The sequence below is a fragment of the Electrophorus electricus genome, unplaced genomic scaffold (assembly GCF_041902795.1).
Source record: "Electrophorus electricus isolate QZ-2024a unplaced genomic scaffold, ASM4190279v1 Scaffold101, whole genome shotgun sequence".
NCBI classification, from domain to species: Eukaryota; Metazoa; Chordata; class Actinopteri; order Gymnotiformes; family Gymnotidae; genus Electrophorus; species Electrophorus electricus.
The window spans coordinates 239,264-260,667 of NW_027658383.1; the positions used below are offsets into that span (position 1 = coordinate 239,264).

General features: G+C 40.5%; 1 protein-coding gene across 1 annotated transcript in view; it reads right to left on the reverse strand.

Moving 5' to 3' along the window:
- The window catches only part of LOC145653983 (ribonuclease inhibitor-like), a gene marked incomplete at its 5' end in the record, with an annotated part of 52,093 nt that extends 34,067 nt beyond the window's left edge, over nt 1-18,026 (reverse strand). The window contains 2 exons of the mRNA XM_081708665.1: nt 17,132-17,308; nt 17,821-18,026. Of these exons, the coding sequence (XP_081564791.1) occupies nt 17,132-17,308; nt 17,821-18,026 (383 nt within the window). The remainder of the gene's footprint in view (nt 1-17,131; nt 17,309-17,820) is intronic.
- Nucleotides 18,027-21,404: the final 3,378 nt, after the last annotated feature.

Below are 21,404 nucleotides of genomic sequence, written 5' to 3' on the forward strand. Positions count from 1 at the left end.
GTTAAGAGTGCATTTTTACCAATATCTACCTAAAGTAAGCTACTTTGAGTGGTTAACTACCTAACCTAGCTATTTCCTTTACTTAGCTATTTTGTCTTGACATGTTTGAATCAAAACAAAATGAAAATCTATCCTGATTGTTTGCTAAATCAATTCTTGATGATTCAGGGTAGCTAGCTAACCTAGTGAATTTAGCCACCTGGTCAAAGTGTAAAAGCCATGATTATTAAGGTTGTCTGCCAGATTTAATAAAAAAAAAGAAAGAAACAAGTTCACATGAAATGGGCCTTAATGAAGACATTGCTTTAGCCAAAGAAACAAAAAGTATCAGGGAGATGAGGAAGAAAATATGTTACTTGCAGGTTTGTCAGCATGGGGAGATTTACATGTGGGTTCTTATAATGCGCCACATAAAAAAGTGAACAGAGCTCGAATGATCTGATATTGTTAAGGGACTGAGGGGGCAAAACATTCAATTAATATTAGAAATACAAGAAATTTTATACACATTTACCGTGTATATGTGAATGGTTTATACATTGAAAAAATGCATCAAAAACAAATAAGATGAACAGTTGCATAGCTGGATAGGCCTAATATATTAATGGACAGAACACCGGAGCTTTTTGCCGAAGCAACGTCTGCGCTTGAGAGGAAATAAGATATTTTAACTTACACTAACTATCAATCAAAAGGTCCAGTAATACACAGTCCAGAAGTACATTTTAGTAATGCTAAAACGAGACAGCCGTGTTTATGTCGTCACACCTGGTGTTTGTGACGTCACAGAAAAAGGTTTAACTGGCGTCATGGTTACCATTTTGACAGAGTGCGCACACTGGACAAACCAAACTACGAACTACAAGGATATTCAACAAGTGTTATTTCACATTTTCCTGTGGATAAATTGGATTATTGTCAGTTATAGATTTCTCCGATATCAAAGGTAGGCCTAACTATCCTCTTTAAGGCAAACTGGGAAACGTCTATATGAAAAGAATGCACAAAGGAAATAATTTCCATGTGTTATTTAGATTGAGACGTCGTGTGTTTATATACAAAGCGTATTATTTCTCTTGAAAAGTGCTGGGTTTTGGATTCGTTTCTGATTTCCCTTAAATTCGCAACCCTTTTATCATCGATGGCACGTGCGTTCACTTAAATCAGCGCTTGGTCTAAAAGGAAGAACATCCACATTTATGGCGTTTGTATACTTGTCGGCATCAAAAAGTATCAGCAATGTAGTTTAAGATATATTTGTAATACAACTTTTGTATTTTGATTAAAATTAATTTTCGTTTCACGAAATACCAGTTGTGCTGCGTTTTGACATTGTGTGAAATTATAGGAGTTTTCAGATTATAATCATGAACATTTTCAGATTCTGTCATTAGAAACACGGTGACTAAAACATGCGTGTTACTTAAATTAACTAATAAATGAAGGAAAGATTGCTTGTAGATGAAACATTAACATTTTTACTTTCAAAAAGTGTTGGGGATAAAAATAGCCATTTAGGAATGTTACAATCTCATTTTCAACCGTAGTGACATGTAGCATCCCCATCATAATTTATGCATATGTCCGTGAACAAATTAAAATTGTTACTTGTGTGCTGATCATTTTAAGAGAATATTGAATAGATTAAGAAAAGTGTCATGGCCCGAGTCCTGCAGGGCAAGGAGCAGAACTCACAGACCTCTCTCGTCCCAGACAAACATTTATTAGACACGAAAGATTAGTAATCAATGGTAACTGCACTCATATGTAACAAACCATTGAATATAGGGACAGGCAGAAACACACACAACGAGTACAACCAGTAAACAATGAACAATAACACTAACACGAACGTGTACACATGTACGATGACCGACATCGAACGAAACACACAGTTTAGAGGTATAATTTAATATTTATTTGTAAAGTATTTAAAGATTTTATATATTTTCTGGTTTTCCACAGTGAGATCATCATGAGGGGAACAGGAAGTACAAAGAAGAACTTCTTCCCTGATGTGAAGACCATCCCAGCTCCACAAAAAAGACCTACAGAGGCAATGGCCAACCCAAATATTTCTCCTTTTCATTTCGTTAATTCGCACAGAGGAGGAAGCAGCATCTATTTCCCAGAAATTTCTGGAGTGCCCCAGAGGAAGCAATATAAACCTCAAGTCTCTCAAAACCTGAGAAAATCTGGCACGGGCATAACATTAGCGGCACTGCTGAAGGCCACGGATGTAAAAAATGGTGGAAAGTCAACAGGCAGACTCCTGGATGAAGGTCAGCGATGCAGCAAATCTCGGTTCCCTTCTCTGGTTGTAGAGCCACACACCAAGAGCAGTGCTGTGAGTGTGAAGGCTGATCACACTCCACCAGCTCCATCCATCTCAAGGCTACCCGCCCTCCACCCAAAGCTGGCTGCTCTCAAACAAAAAAGCCCAAAGCCTGCTGTGACCCTGCATGTCCCCCACAAACATGTCAGGGAAGTCCCAGGAAAGGTGCAGGACAAGCACAGTGAGGTGAACTCCACATTTTACACCAGGCCAGAAGTGGGTGAGGTCCTCTACCAGGACCTGGAGAGGCTAACGTCAACCCGTCAGTGTGCCTCCAAGGTCGAAGCTTCCCAGCACCAGTATGACCTGAGCTGCCACAAACCGCTGCTCATCAGGAGGGCGACCTTACATAAGGTAGAGAGCAGAGCTGCGCGCCCAGCTCCGCCTGCCCCCTCCCTGGTGCCACGTCGCAACCGTGTGCCCCGGCCATGCAAGACTGAGGATAAAAACAAGAGGCAGGACAAGTGCCAGGATGGCCAGGCTGCCTCTACTTCCCCTGGAGCCAAAGAAACATCTGTCGTGAAGATTTATTTCTCTCTGTTGTTAACAGGGAGAAGGAACTGTGGGCTTGACCAATTGGGGCAACAGACAGGTGAGCATAGGGGACCTCGCATCAATGGGTTAAAAAAAATGACTTCTTTTGACATTTATTTCACCGTCGAATACTAGAGTATTGAGTATTGAGTCAGATTTGTTTTATTTGTCTGTTGTGTCTCAGCACCTGCTCCAGTGCATGTGAAATGAATGGACTTCACCTGTTCTGTAGATGACCACGATCAGTTGCCTTACAGCCTTTGTAAGCAACAGAAACCTTCAGGGCCGTGTTTGCACATTTGCTCTCCAACCTGAGATTGTCTGACATCCAGCATTCCTGACACTTATTACTTCCTGAGAAAAAAAAAAAATCTTTAAATAAATGCAATTTTAAATGTATGCAGAGATGTTTTTCTGTGATATTTCTGTTTCAGTTATCTTGAGTGTGTGTAAAAATGGGTGTACGTTTGTTATCTTTCTTCACAACTGCTTCCTCTCCAACATACATATACTTGTGTTCTTCTTTCTACTGGACAAATACAACACACATTACATTTACTTTGACTTAAAGCACAAAGTTACACATCTGACTCTTGGTCTCTTCTGATTCAGCAAACACCAGTTCTCTTCTGCTGGTTGATAATCAGGGAAAGAAAAACTTTATCAGCTATGTAATGAGTTATGTTTTAGAAAGTCACAAATGACACCAAACATAATTACCCAAAGCTGATTTTAAAGACTGCATAGACCTATAGAACATTATGTAAATGACCACATTACTTAAAATAAGTAATTTATAGATAACTGTCTCTAAGCCCCATTAACCACATTAGTATTTTAATACTGGTTTTTGAAAAAAGAAAAAAAGAAAAAAAATAGTACAGTAGAAATTGCCAAATCTTACAGCTGTGAAAGTCAAAGGCTGTCACTCTTTGGTGGTAGTGGAACTGATTTGGCATTATGGGAAAATTCATAGATATAGTAATCATACGTTCTCTGTATGAGTGAGCATTTAAACCCCATTAAAAGTAGGACTTCAATATAAATAGATTTTTTTTAAAAAACTGGCACAGTAGAGTTTTTTCAAATTTGATCTGATAACCAAGTGCCTTCAAGCTGTATGATAAACCTCTGAGAAGCACTCTATAGGAAAATCATTTTGAGCCGTGCTTATTATGCTACTTTAACATATTTTTAATAGTGTTGATGCAATATCCATTCAAAGTATACATACCAGCAATGTGTACTTTCATGCAGCAGCATATCTTCCTACATTATACACATTATATATATATAACATCAGTATTCTGATGGCTAAGGGGAGCCTTGGAAGGGAGACAGATTAGACGGGGAAAACTGGAGATGGGAAGGGATGCGTAAAAACACAGACACCGTTGCAGCACAGAAGTGAGGTGTATCACAAGGGCTCACAGACCTCAATACCTGAAGGTAGCAGCTAGGAGCTTTGCTCAGAACTTTGGCAAAGACCCAGCACTGAGTGACTAGGTCACTGGGCTTATATAGGCCTAGCCCAGCTGTTGGGCGTTAAGTCTGATTAGTGGTATGACTAAGTCGAGGGCTCCCTCTGGTGGCCGGAGGGCCATCGGCCTGCACCGAGCCTTACAGATATTTATTGTTTGATTTATGTACAGGTACAGGTTCGATGACCATACTTGATATGCAGTTGCTTGGGTATGTTGTTTTATGTATGTTCTAAGAAAATGACACAAAGAGGTAAATTACAACACTATAAGCAGGACACATAGAATATCAACAAATATATTCAACCACAAAGGCTAATTATTTACATTAATGGCATTTAGCTGATGCCTTTTGATTCTCTGTTATTTGCATGTATTATTTATTGTCACTTTGACAATTACAGCCTTGTCCATTAGGGATGTGCTTCAGAGATGACACTGCAATTTAGTTCCGCATTAGTCCAGGACTAGATTATTATCTAGGAAAACAACACTTGGTCAACCCGCAGAGAAGCCATTCATGAATCGCAGCAAAAGACTATAGAAAGAGTCTGAGTCCCATGTTATTTAAATAACATTGAAGTATTTAGTAAGTAAATTTTAGTGTATGTCCTATTCATTAATGTAACATTCAGATGGAACTTCATGCCTATATTCCTTGAAAGCATATATGAATAAATGAGAACATTAGATCCTTTTAAATGACCCATTGACTCACTGATTAATTGACACGCAGAGATGTCAAGGCGCAGTGTACATTTACTAACAAGTTGGTACTAACGCCACGATAACGACACTGCAGGAACCTGTTCTAATGGATCTACTCGACCAATCTCTTACAAAGAGACGCCCTTCAGGTGTGTGTGCATACATGTGTGTACATATGTGTAAGAGTGCATGTGTATTTGGTGTACATCAGCCTCTCTTTCACTGTCTCTTCCTCTTTCTCTGTTTCTGTCTCTGTTTCTCTCCAGAGGAAGGCACCTGAACACCTGAAGCCATGCTGGCAGCCTTACCCAATCACATGGCCCATACACCAGTGAGCTCATCAGGCAGGATGAATTTACAGGTCAGTGCTGATGTCATATTCAACTGTTTATAACCAGTTCATGACAAGCTATAATCATTGTTTTTTCTTACACACACACACACACACACACATTTATGAAAGTCTGTATGTATTATAGGCATGTATGTACTAAATTAGTATTGCTGTAATAAACTTTTTAAGCATATTGTCAATACATCAATTCATTTACTTAATACTCATCATAGACCTTATATGCACCAAATACTTAAATTCCATCTCCAACTCCCCCGGTCCAATTGAATTTGCTTCATTGTACTTCATTGAACTGTTACTAAAGCAGTGTTAAAGTGGCATTAATGCTATACTAAAGCTATTCTAAAACTATACTATAGTTATACTAAAAAAATACTAAAGCAGTAGTAAATTAGTACTGCAGTAGAATCAACATGTCCCATGTTTTCATAAAATGTTTACTTTCTGCTGCATTCTGTGTTTACTACGGACAAAGCATCATTATCACTTGTTTTAATGATGTATTGTTTGTTTGTTTAGCTCATGCCTTTGCATTGCTCTACTGGTGGCTGGGAACAGCATGGCACAGCCTGACCTCTGGAATCTCTCTGCTTGACGTTTTTCTGCTCAGCAGGTAAGTTTGTGTTTGTGCATATACTCTGTATTGTACTCTGCATTGCTATGTTCTCCCTCTGTCTCTCCACAGACACACTGCATATGTGAGGAAGGCTATCTTCCTCTTCCTCCTCTTGCTGCTTTTCGGTGAGTCTGCATTTCTGAGTCACTACATATCAAATCATCTCATGTCCGAGCTCCTGTGTGGGTAAAAAAACATTTGTACTCAATACACAAAAGACACAATGACAGAAATGCACATGTAACGATGCAGTGTAAGCTGACAGGTCTGCTGGTAGCAGTTAGGAAATGACAGCAGATATATTGGTAAGAAATGTTTTGATAACTGGCATGTTAGTGACATGTGTAGTTGACAGGGACTTTAGTGATGGGTGTGTTATTTTTTTTTACTGGAGCACGGGACTGGTTCTCCTTAGTCACTGATTGATTGCACACACGTTCACACACCTGTCCGAGCCCCTCTGGTTGTGAGTACTCTCACTGGCTGAAGAGTAAATGCAGGAATGAAACCATACACGTTTATTGGATGCCTCCTATGTGCTAGAACATAAACTGTTAATACTGGTAATAAACCCACTGTTTCAAAATTCTTCTCTCTCTCTCTCTCTCTCTCTCTCTCTCTCTCTCTCTCTCTCTCTCTCTCTCTCTCTCTCTCTCTCTCTCTCTCTCTCTCTCTCTCTCTCTCTCTCTCTCTCTCTCTCTCTCTCTCTCTCTCTCTCTCTGCAGCCTGGGGCCTACCCTGTTAAGTGTTGGGCATTCCGTGGTCCCCAAAGATTACTCACATTACCTTGGAACACATCCCTCATAACTTCTCATCCACTGGACACATCAACATTGCTCCAAAGGACTTCACCGTTCATGTGAGTCGTGAAAAACACACACACACACACCCGCACACACACACACACAACACCAAATTATTTAATTAATAAGTTGCCCTGTCATCTCGTGATAGAGCTGCTCCTTTTTAAGGGGTTCCAGGGTGTAATGTTTTCACATTTCAAGTTCAAGTTCAAGTTCAAGTTCGGTTTATTCGTCACATACATAGTCATACACAGTATAACACGCAGTGAAATGGTGGAGAGTGCTCTGTCTAAACTGAGCAAGAGAAACAGGGGTACATAGAGAAAAATATATATATATGCAGATAAATATATATATTCTATGTATGTACAAAAATATATTAACAATGTATGTACAATATATGTATATTATGATTATATACACAATGTACAATGTATATGGTTGGGTATATATGTACACAATCTACAGAATGTACAGATCCATTTTGTATAATACCATATCTACAGTTGTTGTGTAACAGGGTAATTGAGTATAAATCTAAATCTATATATACAGATGTACAGATATACAGTCATGTTACATGGTGGTGGTGGTGGTCCCCACAGTTTATCAGTTTCCCTGATTCAGGGCCCGAATGGCCTGTGGGAAGAAGCTCCTCTTCAGCCTCTCTGTCTTGGTCTTCAGGGAGCGGAAGCGCCTCCCTGACCTCAACAGAGAGAAGAGTGTATTGTTGGGATGGGTGGGGTCCTTCACAATTTTCCTGGCCTTGGTCTGGCACCGCTTGTAGTAGATGGTCTGCAGGTCAGGAAGTTCCGAGTGAGTGATGCGCTCTGCTGAACGCGCTACCCTTTGGAGTGCTTGTCTGTCCTGCTTGGTGCTATTCCCAAACCAGACTGTGATGTTCCCCGTGAGGATGCTCTCGATAGTGCAGGTGTAGAAGTTCCACAGTACCTTGGAGGGCAGTCTGAAGTCCCTTAGGCGTCTGAGGTGGTAAAGACGCTGACGAGCCTTCTTTGCCAGGGAGCTGGTATGGCGGGACCAGGACAGGTCCTGCGAGATGTGAACACCAAGGTACCTGAAACTATCTACTCTCTCCACCGTGGTCCCACTGATCCTCACAGGTTGGTAGTGCCGCTCCTGCTTCTTGCTGCAATCCACGATCAGCTCCTTTGTCTAACTGACGTTTAGGAGGAGATTATTTTCCTGGCACCAGTTTTCGAGGTGTTTAATCTCCTCCAGGTAGGCCCTCTCGTCGTTGTCCGAGATCTGACCCACGACAACGGTGTCGTCAGCAAACTTGACAATGATGTTAGAGCTGGAAGTGGCTGTGCAGTCATAGGTGTACAGTGAGTAGAGCAGGGGGCTTAGGACACAACCCTGAGGAGCTCCAGTGCTGAGGGTGAGGGTGGTTGAGGAGCAGTTGCCCACCCGTACTGATTGTGGTCTGTCTGTTAGGAAGTTGGAGATCCAGTCGCACAGGGATGTATGCAGTCTTAGATCTCCCAACTTAGTAGTGAGTAGGGAGGGGATGATAGTGTTGAATGCTGAACTGTAGTCGACAAATAGTATTTTAACATAATTTCCCCTCCCTTCGTCCAGGTGAGTCATTGTAGTGTGGAGCAGATGTGCAATCGCATCGTCAGTGGAGCGGTTGTGGCGATATGCAAACTGCAGTGGGTCCATGGAGGCTGGCAATGAAGATGTGATGAAGTCTCTGACTAGCTTTTCAAAGCACTTCATCACGACTGATGTGAGGGCGACAGGGCGGTAGTCATTGAGGTCGGAGGAGGGTCAAGGTTTCTTCGGGACGGGGACGATGGTGGACCGCTTGAAGCTGGACGGGACAATACCGAGCGTCAGGGAGAGATTGAAGATGTCGGTGAATACCGGGGCTAGCTGATCTGCGCAGGCTTTGAGGACCCTCCCGCAGATACCGTCTGGTCCCATCGCCTTCCTGGTATTCACCCTTTTAAACACTCTCCTCACGTCACTCTCCGTGATGATGAGAGGGCGCTGTTCTATGGTGGGCCCCGCGCATGTGCCATTGGCTGCGCCGATAGTGCCATTAGCACTAGCGCCGTTAGCATTAGCGCTGTTAGCACTAGCGCCGTTAGCATTAGCGCTGTTAGCACTAGCGCTGTTAGCACTAGCGCCGTTAGCATTAGCGCTGTTAGCATTGGCACTGTTAGCACTAGCGCCGTTAGCATTTGTGCTGCTACCATTAGCGCTGCTAGATGTAGCCTCGAAGCGAGCAAAGAATGTATTCAGCTCGTTCGCCAGAGACTCATCCGCACTCATCATTTTTATACACTCCTGCTCTTCCAGGCACTGACACATGAAAACGAGGAAGGAAAACCTCTTGGAACATTTACTTATGACCAAGATGGAGAACCCATCCAGACCTACCAACTTCCTGTAAGAAAGTTGTACAGTAACTCACCAAAATATAGAAAGATGGAAATATTTACACATCACTTTTTATTCCGATAATGTTAGCAGTGTTAATATTATTAATAATGTATTATTGGTGTTAGTGTATTTAATGTATTTATATATACTTTACTTTATATATACACTATAATCTTTTGTACTCAAGTTGATAACATTTATTGACACTTTGGCCCTTTAAAACATCTACAGTAATACATCTCCCTCTGGTGGACAAATTAATGTACCACATCTCAAATGCATCTCTAAAGAAAAAGTTCAACATTGTTTCACTGATCTTAGGCCAGTTTTGCTGTTGCTCCACTTAAGAATAAAAAAAAATTAGGGGCAAAAATTTGTACAACACTCGAAAAATAGAACATAAATGGTGCCACACTAAGCTTGTAGTCTTCCAGCTTGCATGGAAGGAGAGCCTTCCATAGAATAGCACTTATTAACACTCCAACATCTTATCTCTCAAACCTCATAGAAAATAACTAAAATAATGCTATATTTCTTTTTAGTACAATTGCACATCTACTAAGAAATATTCTGCTCTCACACGTTTCATAAGGAAATCCTACCCGAAGTAACTGAACCTTTACTAAAAATGTAGGCTTTCAGTCAGTGTTTAGGCCTAATCATAGTACAGAGACAGCACAAATTAAAGTAGTTAATAACCTGTTGTTGGCTTCTGACCAGGATTATGTCTCTTTGCTTGTATTACTTGATCTGAGTGCAGCATTTGACAATATAGATCACATCATTTTAGTACATAGACTCAAAAATGTTGGAAATCCTGGCAGTGGATCTAGAACACATACACATACACACACACACACACACACACACACACACACACACACACACATACACACACACACACACACACACACACACACACACACACACACACACACACACACACACACACACACACACCTTTCCGTAACACCCCTCCCCATACACAAACAACAAAACATGCCCAAAACTTCAACATCTGGAAAGAGCATCTGCCACTACATTTTCTGAACCCTTTTTATGTTTGATGTCAATATTAAACACTTGTTTAATCAGAGACCAATGCATTAAGCGTTGATTGGCATTAGCCATATTCTGCAAGAACACGAGCGGATTGTGATCAGTGTATATGGTAATGGAAGACCACCAAGGTACACCTCAAAATGTTGTAACACTAGGAGGAGCGCAAGGGCCTCCTTCTCAATAGTGCTATAGGCCAGTTCAGAGAGAGAGAACTGGTGTTTGCTGAATCAGAAGAGACCAAGAGTCAGATGTGTAACTTTGTGCTTTAAGTCAAAGTAAATGTAATGTGTGTTGTATTTGTCCAGTAGAAAGAAGAACACAAGTATATGTATGTTGGAGAGGAAGCAGTTGTGAAGAAAGATAACAAACGTACACCCATTTTTACACACACTCAAGATAACTGAAACAGAAATATCACAGAAAAACATCTCTGCATACATTTAAAATTGCATTTATTTAAAGATTTTTTTTTTTCTCAGGAAGTAATAAGTGTCAGGAATTCTGGATGTCAGACAATCTCAGGTTGGAGAGCAAATGTGCAAACACGGCCCTGAAGGTTTCTGTTGCTTACAAAGGCTGTAAGGCAACTGATCGTGGTCATCTACAGAACAGGTGAAGTCCATTCATTTCACATGCACTGGAGCAGGTGCTGAGACACAACAGACAAATAAAACAAATCTGACTCAATACTCAATACTCTAGTATTCGACGGTGAAATAAATGTCAAAAGAAGTCATTTTTTTTAACCCATTGATGCGAGGTCCCCTATGCTCACCTGTCTGTTGCCCCAATTGGTCAAGCCCACAGTTCCTTCTCCCTGTTAACAACAGAGAGAAATAAATCTTCACGACAGATGTTTCTTTGGCTCCAGGGGAAGTAGAGGCAGCCTGGCCATCCTGGCACTTGTCCTGCCTCTTGTTTTTATCCTCAGTCTTGCATGGCCGGGGCACACGGTTGCGACGTGGCACCAGGGAGGGGGCAGGCGGAGCTGGGCGCGCAGCTCTGCTCTCTAGCTTATGTAAGGTCGCCCTCCTGATGAGCAGCGGTTTGTGGCAGCTCAGGTCATACTGGTGCTGGGAAGCTTCGACCTTGGAGGCACACTGACTGGCTGACGTTAGCCTCTCCAGGTCCTGGTAGAGGACCTCACCCACTTCTGGCCTGGTGTAAAATGTGGAGTTCACCTCACTGTGCTTGTCCTGCACCTTTCCTGGGACTTCCCTGACATGTTTGTGGGGGACATGCAGGGTCACAGCAGGCTTTGGGCTTTTTTGTTTGAGAGCTGCCAGCTTTGGGTGGAGGGCGGGTAGCCTTGAGATGGATGGAGCTGGTGGAGTGTGATCAGCCTTCACACTCACAGCACTGCTCTTGGTGTGTGGCTCTACAACCAGAGAAGGGAACCGAGATTTGCTGCATCGCTGACCTTCATCCAGGAGTCTGCCTGTTGACTTTCCACCATTTTTTACATCCGTGGCCTTCAGCACTGCCGATAATGTTGTGCCCATGCCAGATTTTCTCAGGTTTTGAGGTTTATATTGCTTCCTCTGGGGCACTCCAGAAATGTCTGGGAAATAGATGCTGCTTCCTCCTCTGTGCGAATTAACGAAATGAAAAGGAGAAATTTTTGGGTTGGCCATTGCCTCTGTAGGGCTTTTTTCTGGAGCTGGGATGGTCTTCACATCAGGGAAGAAGTTCTTGTTTGTACTTCCTGTTCCCCTCATGATGATCTCACTGTGGAAAACCAGAAAATATATAAAATCTTGAAATACTTTACAAATAAATATTAAATTATACCTCTAAACTGTGTGTGTTTCGTTCGATGTCGGTCATCGTACATGTGTACACGTTCATGTTAGTGTTATTGTTCATTGTTTACTGGTTGTACTCGTTATGTGTGTTTCTGCCTGTCCCCATGTTCACGCTGCAATGGTTTGTTACATATGAGTGCAGTTACCGTTGATTACTAATCTTTTGTGTCTAATAAATGTTTTTCTGGGACGAGAGAGGTCTGTGAGTCCTGCTCCTTGCCCTGCAGCACGCGGGCCGTGACACTTTTCTTAATCTATTCAATATTCTCTTAAAATGATCAGCACAAAAGTAACTATTTTAATTTGTTCACGGGCATATGCGTAAATTATGATGAGGATGCTACATGTCACTACGGTTGAAAATCAGATTGTAACATTCCTAAATGGCTATTTTTATCCCCAACACTTTTTGAAAGTAAAAATGGTAATGTTTCATCTACAAGCAATCTTTCCTTCATTTATTAATTCATTTAAGTAACACACATGTTTTAGTCATCGTGTTTCTAATGACAGAATCTGAAAACGTTCATGATTATAATCTGAAAACTCCTATAATGTCACACAATGTCAAAACGCAGCGCAACTGATATTTCGTGAAACGAAAATGAATTTTAATCAAAATACAAAAGTTGTATTACAAATATATCTTAAACTACATTGCTGATACTTTTCGACGCCGACAAGTATACAAACGCCATAAATGTGGACGTTCTTCCTTTTAGTCCAAGCGCTGATTTAAGTGAACGCACGTGCCATCGATGATAAAAGGGATGCAAATTTAAGGGACATCAGAAACGAATCCAAAACCCAGCACTTTTCAAGAGAAATAATACGCTTTGTATATAAACACACGACGTCTCAATCTAAATAACACATGGAAATTATTTCCTTTATGCATTCTTTTCATATAGACGTTTCCCAGTTTGCCTTAAAGAGGATAGTTAGGCCTACCTTTGATATCGGAGAAATGTCTAACTGACAATAATCCAATTTATCCACAGGAAAATGTGAAAAAACAATTGTTGAATATCCTTGTAGTTCGTAGTTTGGTTTGTCCAGTTTGCGCACTCTGTCAAAATGGTAACCATGACGCCAGTTAAGCCTTTTTATATATCTGCTTCTGTGACGTCACAAACAGCAGGTGTGACGACATAAACACGGCTGTCTCGTTTTACCATTACTAAAATGTACTTCTGGACTGTGTATTACTGGACCTTTTGATTGATAGTTAGTGTAAGTTAAAATATCTTATTTCCTCTCAAGCGCAGACGTTGCTTCGGCAAAAAGCTCCGGTGTTCTGTCCATTAATATATTAGGCCTATCCAGCTATGCAACTGTTCATCTTATTTGTTTTTGATGCATTTTTTCAATGTATAAACCATTCACATATACACGGTAAATGTGTATAAAATTTGTTGTATTTGTAATATTAATTGAATGTTTTGCCCCCTCAGTCCCTTAACAATATCACATCATTCGAGCTCTGTTCACTTTTTTATGTGGCGCATTATAAGAACCCAAATGTAAATCTCCCGATGCTGACAAACCTGCAAGTAACATATTTTCTTCCTCATCTCCCTGATGCTTTTTGTTTAATCTTGCTACCTATTATTTTTATTATTATTATTATTATTATTATTATTATTATTATTATTATTATTATTATTATTATTAACATTTATATAGCACCTTTCTCAGACTCAAGAACACTTTACAAGCAGGTATCAGCTGTTATAGTCACTCACATGCCGATGATTAGTTAACATGTTACCTTAAACTTCAACCTAGATTTTGGTGTTTTTTCTCCTCCTGTAATGGTACATTGGAAATGATTAGATTTCTTTGGCTAAAGCAATGTCTTCATTAAGGCCCATTTCATGTGAACTTGTTTCTTTCTTTTTTTTAATTAAATCTGGCAGACAACCTTAATAATCATGGCTTTTACACTTTGACCAGGTGGCTAAATTCACTAGGTTAGCTAGCTACCCTGAATCATCAAGAATTGATTCAGCAAACAATCAGGATAGATTTTCATTTCGTTTTGATTCAAACATGTCAGGACAAAATAGTTAAGTAAAGGAAATAGCTAGGTTAGGTAGTTAATCACTCAAAGTAGCTTACTTTAGGTAGATATTGGTCAAAATGCACTCTTAACTAGTTACACTAGCTAGCAGCTGTGATTATGCTGTGATAAACAAATATTGACAATCATAGATTTTAGATTCCTCAAAACAACTATTCTATATTTTGATGACATCTTTGCATGTTCTGGGTCTTCATTTTTACATATGCAGAGCACTAGTGCAGTGAGGAACAAAGTGCATCAAAAATTCTGGTTGTGCACAAGTAACCGGCTAAGGTTTTAGGATTTGACTTTTAAGACAAACAGAAATTTTGATGCAGACAAGAGAGGCATGTCTTGTTTTTGAGAGGCAAATTCTTGCTCTTTTAGAAAGATTCTTGTATATTATTGGTATTACATCTTTTTTGATGTACAGCAATAACAAAGACCTATTAATGAATAACCAGCTAGAATTTGCTTTAAAATGTAATTTGCTTTGAATAAGAGCGCCTGCCAAATGCTGTAAAGCTTAAGATCTGTTCTTGGAATGTATCCTGGAAACTGATGTAAACTATCAAAAAATGTATCGGGATATTCTGCTTTGTTCAGTATTGAAGTGTCTGCAAATTGTTTTTAACTTATTAGTTGCCAAAAAAAATAAATGAACAAAAATAAAAAATGGAAAGACACACTGCAGCATGTAGGAGCATCTTTAATGGGTATGTTATTATTTATTCCAGCTCTGAACCCACATATTTAACCAAGCATGGAAAACTGCATAAAGGAAAGCAAGGCAGAACAGACTGAAAACTGTCAAAATATGCCAACGTTCAGGCAAGCTTTCGGAAGAGAAACTGTCACATACAGTGATATGGTGAGCCAGTGCATAATGCAAGAAAGAATGAGATAACTGGGATTAACAAATGTCTACAAAAATGAATGTAAAACTTCACATTTGAAGCTTTGAAAAGCTAATACGATTAAAGACAGCTCCATATAGCATGATTTTAACAAAATGAAATATAAAGGATAGAAAAACAACAGGAACACACGTGTGAAGTGCCGACACCTTGCGTGTTACGTGAAATGGAACTAACAAGTAAAACCAAAACGATTGTGACAAATAGGATAAAGAAACACTTAGTTTTAATAAACAAACAAACACTGAACAAAATCAAAGACAGACAGCAATACCGGGTAAGCATTTACGGGAAAGGCAGCGTACACGGCAAACACAGAGGGAGAGCACAAATGAGATGTAAACAAACAAAACAGGAGCAAGGAGCTAGGTGTAACACAGGTTCTTATCACAAACACAATGAAAGACAAACACACTCTAACCAAAACAAAGCGAAACAAAGACCGACGAGAACTAACCAACAACCAAGAGAGACATATTATCAAACACATATCAACGAAGGCACAAGGAGAAACAAAAGCTAACCATAAGCGAGGAGAAACAATAACTGTCAAACAAGATACATAGGAACGTTTTTTTTTTGTATAAGACTATAATCAGGGATACATCAGAAACAGTTGGAGACAAAGGGGAGGAGACAGGCATCCATAGAGAATGACAAAACCCCAGAAGTTACTAGGTTGCCTGGGAAACGGGGAATGCTCCGGTCTGTAGACGTGACAGGCACACAGCATCATGGGAGTCACCTTGCTCCCCTCCACTCTCCTGACTGGATCCCACGTCAAAGATCAGAGCAGATGTCACATATATAAATATACACTGTCATGGCATGGCCCCCTCCTCCTAGACTCCTCGCTGTTTGTTTGACGTCACGTGTGTGTGTCTTCATTGCCACACCCCACCCATGTGTCATACCTGTCTCTGGTTATCTCCCTTGTTAATGTGAGAACTATGACAACAGTAGTCTCCGGTCAGACGTGGATTCCGATCGCTTTATGTACTCTTCAATGAAGGTGAAGGAGTCCCTCCACGAGGATCCCACTTTTGGGGTTGGATAATCTTTGTTCTCACTGTCAGCGGGAGGGCAGGAGCAGAGTCCAGCGCTGGTTTGTATAAAATGGGGAAAAGTCTCATTTAAATACGAGGAACAACAACCAGTCCACAGTCCAAAAAGCAAACAGTGTTAACAGGCAAAGGTCAGCACTAGGAAGACCAAACAGCAGACTTTGGTAAAAAGGGCAGACACACAGAAACAGAAACATGTTCAGGAAAAGTGGAAAAAAAAACAAGACTACTTTGCATACACCAGCTCAGAAATACAACTCAGATGAGTAATTTTCTAAAGTTAGTTACACATTCTCACCTACACTGGGCTACACAACAGAATTTACTCTAATATCTTTGTAATTATAATTAATTCAGGTAAATTTATTATGTTTTACACATGTTACATCTTGGCCTGCATCTGTTTCCATAACTGGCTGTGAAAATGTGAAAGAGAATGTTAATGTGGGTAAAAGAGAGATGTGTGTGTGTGTGTGTGTGTGTGTGTGTGTGTGTGTGTGTGTGTGTGTGTGTGTGTGTGTGTGTGTGTGTGTGTGTGTGTGAAAGAGTGATAGGACACCCACTGTGTGTGGGGGGGGTGGGTGTGTGTGTGTGCTTGCATGTGAGAGTCAGAGGATATTGACTCTGCGTGTGTTTGTGTGTGTGTGTATGCATGTGAAAGGATACTGACTGTGTGTGTGTGTGTGTGTGTGTGTGTGTGTGTATGTGTGTGAGAGAGTGAGAGAGAGGATTCTGACTGTGTGTGTCTGTGTGTGAGTGAGAGGATAATGACTGTGTGTGAGAGGATACTGACAGCACGTGTGTGTGTGTGTGTTTGTGAGCGACGGTCAGAGAGTGAGAGGACACCCACTGTGTGTGTGTGTGTGTGTGTGTGTGTGTGTGTGTGTGTCTGAGTGTGAGTGAGAGAGGATACTTACAACATCCTCTCACACTGTGTGTGTGTGTGTGTATAAAGAGGCAGTAAGTCAGTAACTCACTGTAGTTTCTCCAGTTTACAGTGTGGATCCTCCAGTAGAGCAGAGAGCTGCTTCACTCCTGAGTCTCCTGGTTTATTGTGGTTCAGATTCAGCTCTCTCAGGTGTGATGAGGGGTTTGACCTCAGAGCTGAAGCCAGAGCAGCACAACCTTGATCTGTAATACTGCAGTTATACAGCCTGTAGAGAGAAGGAGAAATTCCTCACACTTACAGATCAGTATACATACACATGTTGTGATAGTGATGCAGTGATGGTGTGTGTGTATATAGAGAGAATGAGTGAGTGAGTGTGTGAGTGAGTAAATGTGAATCTAATTAATACAGTGATGGAATGTGTGTGTCAGAAAGAGGAAGAGGGTAATAGCAATTATATCTGTGTGTATGTATTTGTGTGTGTGGGGATATTGACTCCATGTTTGTGTGTGCATGTGTGTGTGTGTGGATACTGAATGTGTACACGTGAGAGGATACTGACTGTGTGTTTGTGTGTGTGAGAGAGAGAGGGAGAGAGAGAGCTTAATGACAGTATGTATTTGTGCGTGTGTGTTTGAGGATACTGACTGATGATATTGAGTGTGCGCATATGTGTGCGAGGATATTGGGTTTGACTGTATGTGTATGTATGTGTGCTTGTGTGTGTGTGTGTGTGTGTGTGTGTGTATATAAAGAGACAGTAAATCAGTAACTCACTGTAGTTTCTCCAGTTTACAGTGTGGATCCTCCAGTAGAGCAGAGAGCTGCTTCACTCCTGAGTCACCTGGTTTATTGAAGTTCAGATTCAGCTCTCTCAGGTGTGATGAGGGGTTTGACCTCAGAGCTGAAGCCAGAGCAGCACAGCCTTCATCTGTAATACTGCAGTTATCCAGCCTGCAGAGAGGAGAAAAACCCCTCACATTTACAGATCAGTACACGCACACACACCCTATGCTAATGAGCATGTGCGCACACACATGCTTACACAAATGCAAACACATAATCACAATCACACTGCCTCACCCCCACACAACCACACACACAAAAAGTTACAATGTGTGGTGTTGGGGGGGGGGGGTGACACACTGTGTGTGAGGTGTGTTAATTCAGAGCACTGTTAACAAGAAAATAAACAAATTAAAACTGCTTCTTTGTTAGCTCCACTGCTCACTAAGTTTGGAAACAGTCCCACAAGTCAACAGGCAAACAATACATTGACAGTGCAAACTGAATTACTATAAACTGATCAAAGACACTAACAGTATAAACAGCCACTGATTCAGACACTAAAGTATTGGAGGACAGACAGAAGTGTCATGGTACGGTGTTTGACATATGTAGTGTGTTTGTGTGTGTTGAGTTGTGCTTATGATTAAAATGTATGTTATGTTTAACGTGCCTTGTCCCCGCATCCTCCTTAACCTGTTAAACATCACAGAAGGGTGAATACAATTTTATAATCATGGAGTTCCATATTCCTGTGGAGGAAACTGAACAAAACTGTTAGTTTGTGTAACAGAGAAAGAAGCAGTGTGATGATATTGTGCAGAGATTAAGTGCAGGCAGTTCACACTGAGCAGTGGGGAGTGATATCCACACAAACCCCAGAAGAGGAGAAAGCCCTGGATATACTGGCTCATCAGTGTCTCTTAGGATAAGAGGAGGAACTGATGTGTGTGGAGAAGAATGTCCATCTCCATCCCCTCAGCCTGTCTCTCCACAGTACCCTTCACCTGCTCTAGTCCTGCTGCATCTGCTGGGTGTCTCAGGCAGGACCCAGCTGAAGATCACCACTTGAGCCTGAGAGAGCAGCATTTGTGGGTGCAGCCAGGAGCTTATATTAATAGAAGACGAGAAGCTACTCTTTAACAAAGTTGCTCTTTTAGAGACACACTATGCAAGGCCTTCAATATCAGTTTCAATAATCTTGAACAAGGGAAATGTAAAATATTACCATGTATTCACTGAATAAACATGGATCAAAGATAAATAAATAAAGATTTATTTATTTAGTAAAGACTTGCTTAGTAAACTATACTTATTTTCAGACACATCAGTGACTAGTCAGAGAGAAGACCTGTCATTTCTTTTTTTAAACAGTTTTAAGGGATTGCTTATATTTGCCAGGTGTCACGGTTGGCCGGGCATCCAGAAGGAGGGACACGCCCACTCCTGCTAGGGAGCGCACTACATCCCTGCCTTGTTCCCAGTCCCCTGCCTACTAATCACCTTCACCTGTCCCGTGTTCTCTCTCTCTATTTAAACTCACAGGTCCTGAGAGAAAGCGCTGCATATTAGTGGAACGCCGGACTACTCACTTCCACCCTGTACATCGCTACACAGAGTGTTAGGACTGAGTATCGTTGATTATTTGTTGTGGTTTTTCACGTATTGACAATGCAGAATAAAAAGCACTTTGGCTCAACCTTGCCTTTCGCTTCCTCTGTGCCGCCACCGTCACAACAGGTATTTATGTTTTCAGGTTTGTCCATCAGCTGGTTTGAATATGTGGACTATTATGGGTCATATACAGAAGACTGAACCCATTATTCTGAGTTGTAGTCCAAACTCTGGTCTATGTAGTTTTGTTCTCATCTCCCCCCACTGCTGTGCTCATCTTTGTTCTCACTGTCAGCGGGAGGGCAGGAGCAGAGTCCAGCGCTGGTTTGTATAAAATGGGAAAAAGTCTCATTTAAATACGAGGAACAACAACCAGTCCACAGTCCAAAAAGCAAACAGTGTTAACAGGCAAAGGTCAGCACTAGGAAGACCAAACAGCAGACTTTGGTAAAAAGGGCAGACACACAGAAACAGAAACATGTTCAGGAAAAGTGGGAAAAAAAACAAGACTACTTTGCATACACCAGCTCAGAAATACAACTCAGATGAGTAATTTTCTAAAGTTAGTTACACATTCTCACCTACACTGGGCTACACAATAATAATAGCTAGCAAGATTAAACAAAAAGCATCAGGGAGATGAGGAAGAAAATATGTTACTTGCAGGTTTGTCAGCATGAGGAGATTTACATGTGGGTTCTTATAATGCACCACATAAAAAAGTGAACAGAGCTCGAATGATGTGATATTGTTAAGGGACTGAGGGGGCAAAACATTCAATTAATATTACAAATACAAGAAATTTTATACACATTTACCATGTATATGTGAATGGTTTATACATTGAAAAAATGCATCAAAAACAAATAAGATGAACAGTTGCATAGCTGGATAGGCCTAATATATTAATGGACAGAACACCGGAGCTTTTTGCCGAAGCAACTTCTGCGCTTGAGAGGAAATAAGATATTTTAACTTACACTAACTATCAATCAAAAGGTCCAGTAATACACAGTCCAGAAGTACATTTTAGTAATGCTAAAACGAGACAGCCGTGTTTATGTCGTCACACCTGGTGTTTGTGACGTCACAAAAGCAGATATATAAAAAGGCTTAACTGGCGTCATGGTTACCATTTTGACAGATTGCGCAAACTGGACAAACCAAACTACGAACTACAAGGATATTCAACAATTGTTATTTCACATTTTCCTGTGGATAAATTGGATTATTGTCAGTTATAGATTTCTCCGATATCAAAGGTAGGCCTAACTATCCTCTTTAAGGCAAACTGGGAAACGTCTATATGAAAAGAATGCATAAAGGAAATAATTTCCATGTGTTATTTAGATTGAGACGTCGTGTGTTTATATACAAAGCGAATTATTTCTCTTGAAAAGTGCTGGGTTTTGGATTCGTTTCTGATGTCCCTTAAATTCGCATCCCTTTTATCATCCATGGCACGTGCGTTCACTTAAATCAGCGCTTGGTCTAAAAGGAAGAACGTCCACATTTATGGCGTTTGTATACTTTTCGGCGTCGAAAAGTATCAGCAATGTAGTTTAAGATATATTTGTAATACAACTTTTGTATTTTGATTAAAATTCATTTTCGTTTCACGAAATATCAGTTGCGCTGCGTTTTGACATTGTGTGAAATTATAAGAGTTTTCAGATTATAATCATGAACGTTTTCAGATTCTGTCATTAGAAACATGATGACTAAAACATGTTTGTTACTTACATTAATTAATAAATGAAGGAAAGATTGCTTGTAGATGAAACATTAACATTTTTACTTTCAAAAAGTGTTGGGGATAAAAATAGCCATTTAGGAATGTTACAATCTGATTTTCAACCGTAGTGACATGTAGCATCCTCATCATAATTTACGCATATGCCCGTGAACAAATTAAAATTGTTACTTTTGTGCTGATCATCTTAAGAGAATATTGAATAGAT